This window comes from Dendrobium catenatum, unplaced genomic scaffold (assembly GCF_001605985.2).
Source record: "Dendrobium catenatum unplaced genomic scaffold, ASM160598v2 original_scaffold_167771, whole genome shotgun sequence".
Taxonomy (NCBI): Eukaryota; Viridiplantae; Streptophyta; class Magnoliopsida; order Asparagales; family Orchidaceae; genus Dendrobium; species Dendrobium catenatum.
The window spans coordinates 1-798 of NW_021486195.1; the positions used below are offsets into that span (position 1 = coordinate 1).

The 798-nt window shown below is 40.2% G+C and overlaps 1 protein-coding gene across 1 annotated transcript; it reads right to left on the reverse strand.

Annotated features, from left to right (window-relative positions):
* Positions 1-6: 6 nt before the first annotated feature.
* Positions 7-792, reverse strand: LOC110107365 (luc7-like protein 3). Its single transcript, XM_028692308.1, has 3 exons — positions 639-792; positions 438-566; positions 7-354 (listed from the first exon to the last, which is right to left on the reverse strand). The coding sequence occupies exons 1-3, from the start codon at positions 679-681 to the stop codon at positions 182-184; spliced, it is 345 nt and encodes a 114-aa protein (XP_028548141.1). The 5' UTR covers positions 682-792; the 3' UTR covers positions 7-181.
* Positions 793-798: the final 6 nt, after the last annotated feature.

A 798-nucleotide genomic window follows, 5' to 3' on the forward strand; every position in this document is an offset into this window, starting at 1 on the left:
GAAACTCGATACCCAACAAACCAAAGCATTTAAAAAAGTGAAACTGCTAACAGGCATCGAGCATGTATAAGTCATCATCCCTGTGTAAAAAATGTTTAAATTTAGATCAAGGTCTCCGTAAAAAAAACAAAAGGCAGCTGTGTCGTCAGAAAGAATCCCAGAATACACCACCAACACTAAACTAACATGAAATAAAGTTGATATATTCATCTACCAACTCAAAACACATTAAACCTAAAATTGTGGAAGCAATAATGCAATACTTCAGTTGATTACATGTTTCCAAAAAATATAATTCAAAAATTTTCTGGTACCTCTCCTTGAGCTTCAGATCGTGGATCTTAGGGCACAGTCCTGTCATAAAATTGGATAAAAAATCCAAAAAGTTGAGATATCAACAGCAAGAAATGAAAACCTAAGAAGCTGAAAGGGCTCACCGAGATCACTCTTCGTATTTACAAATAGATCGTGAGGGCAGAAGCGGACCATGAATGGTCCACAGACCTCCCTATCATCCCAATGGATTTCCCGGTAATCTTTCTTCTCTTCCTCTGTTAAATTACGAGCTGCGAAGAAACAAGAGAGTGAGCAAAGCCGGGGAGCCATAAAGGCAGAACGATGAAACGCTCTATGTTTACCTGCTCCCATGAGCTCATCAAGAAGAGCTCTTTGGGCGTCCATGGAAGCCGACGGGTATCACAAAGACTGAAGAGCAAATATTGTCGATGTCAATTAGGGCTGGCGAGTTCGTTAGGTTTTTTGCTGGATGATACAAATGAGCTCCGTAATACGGTAGCG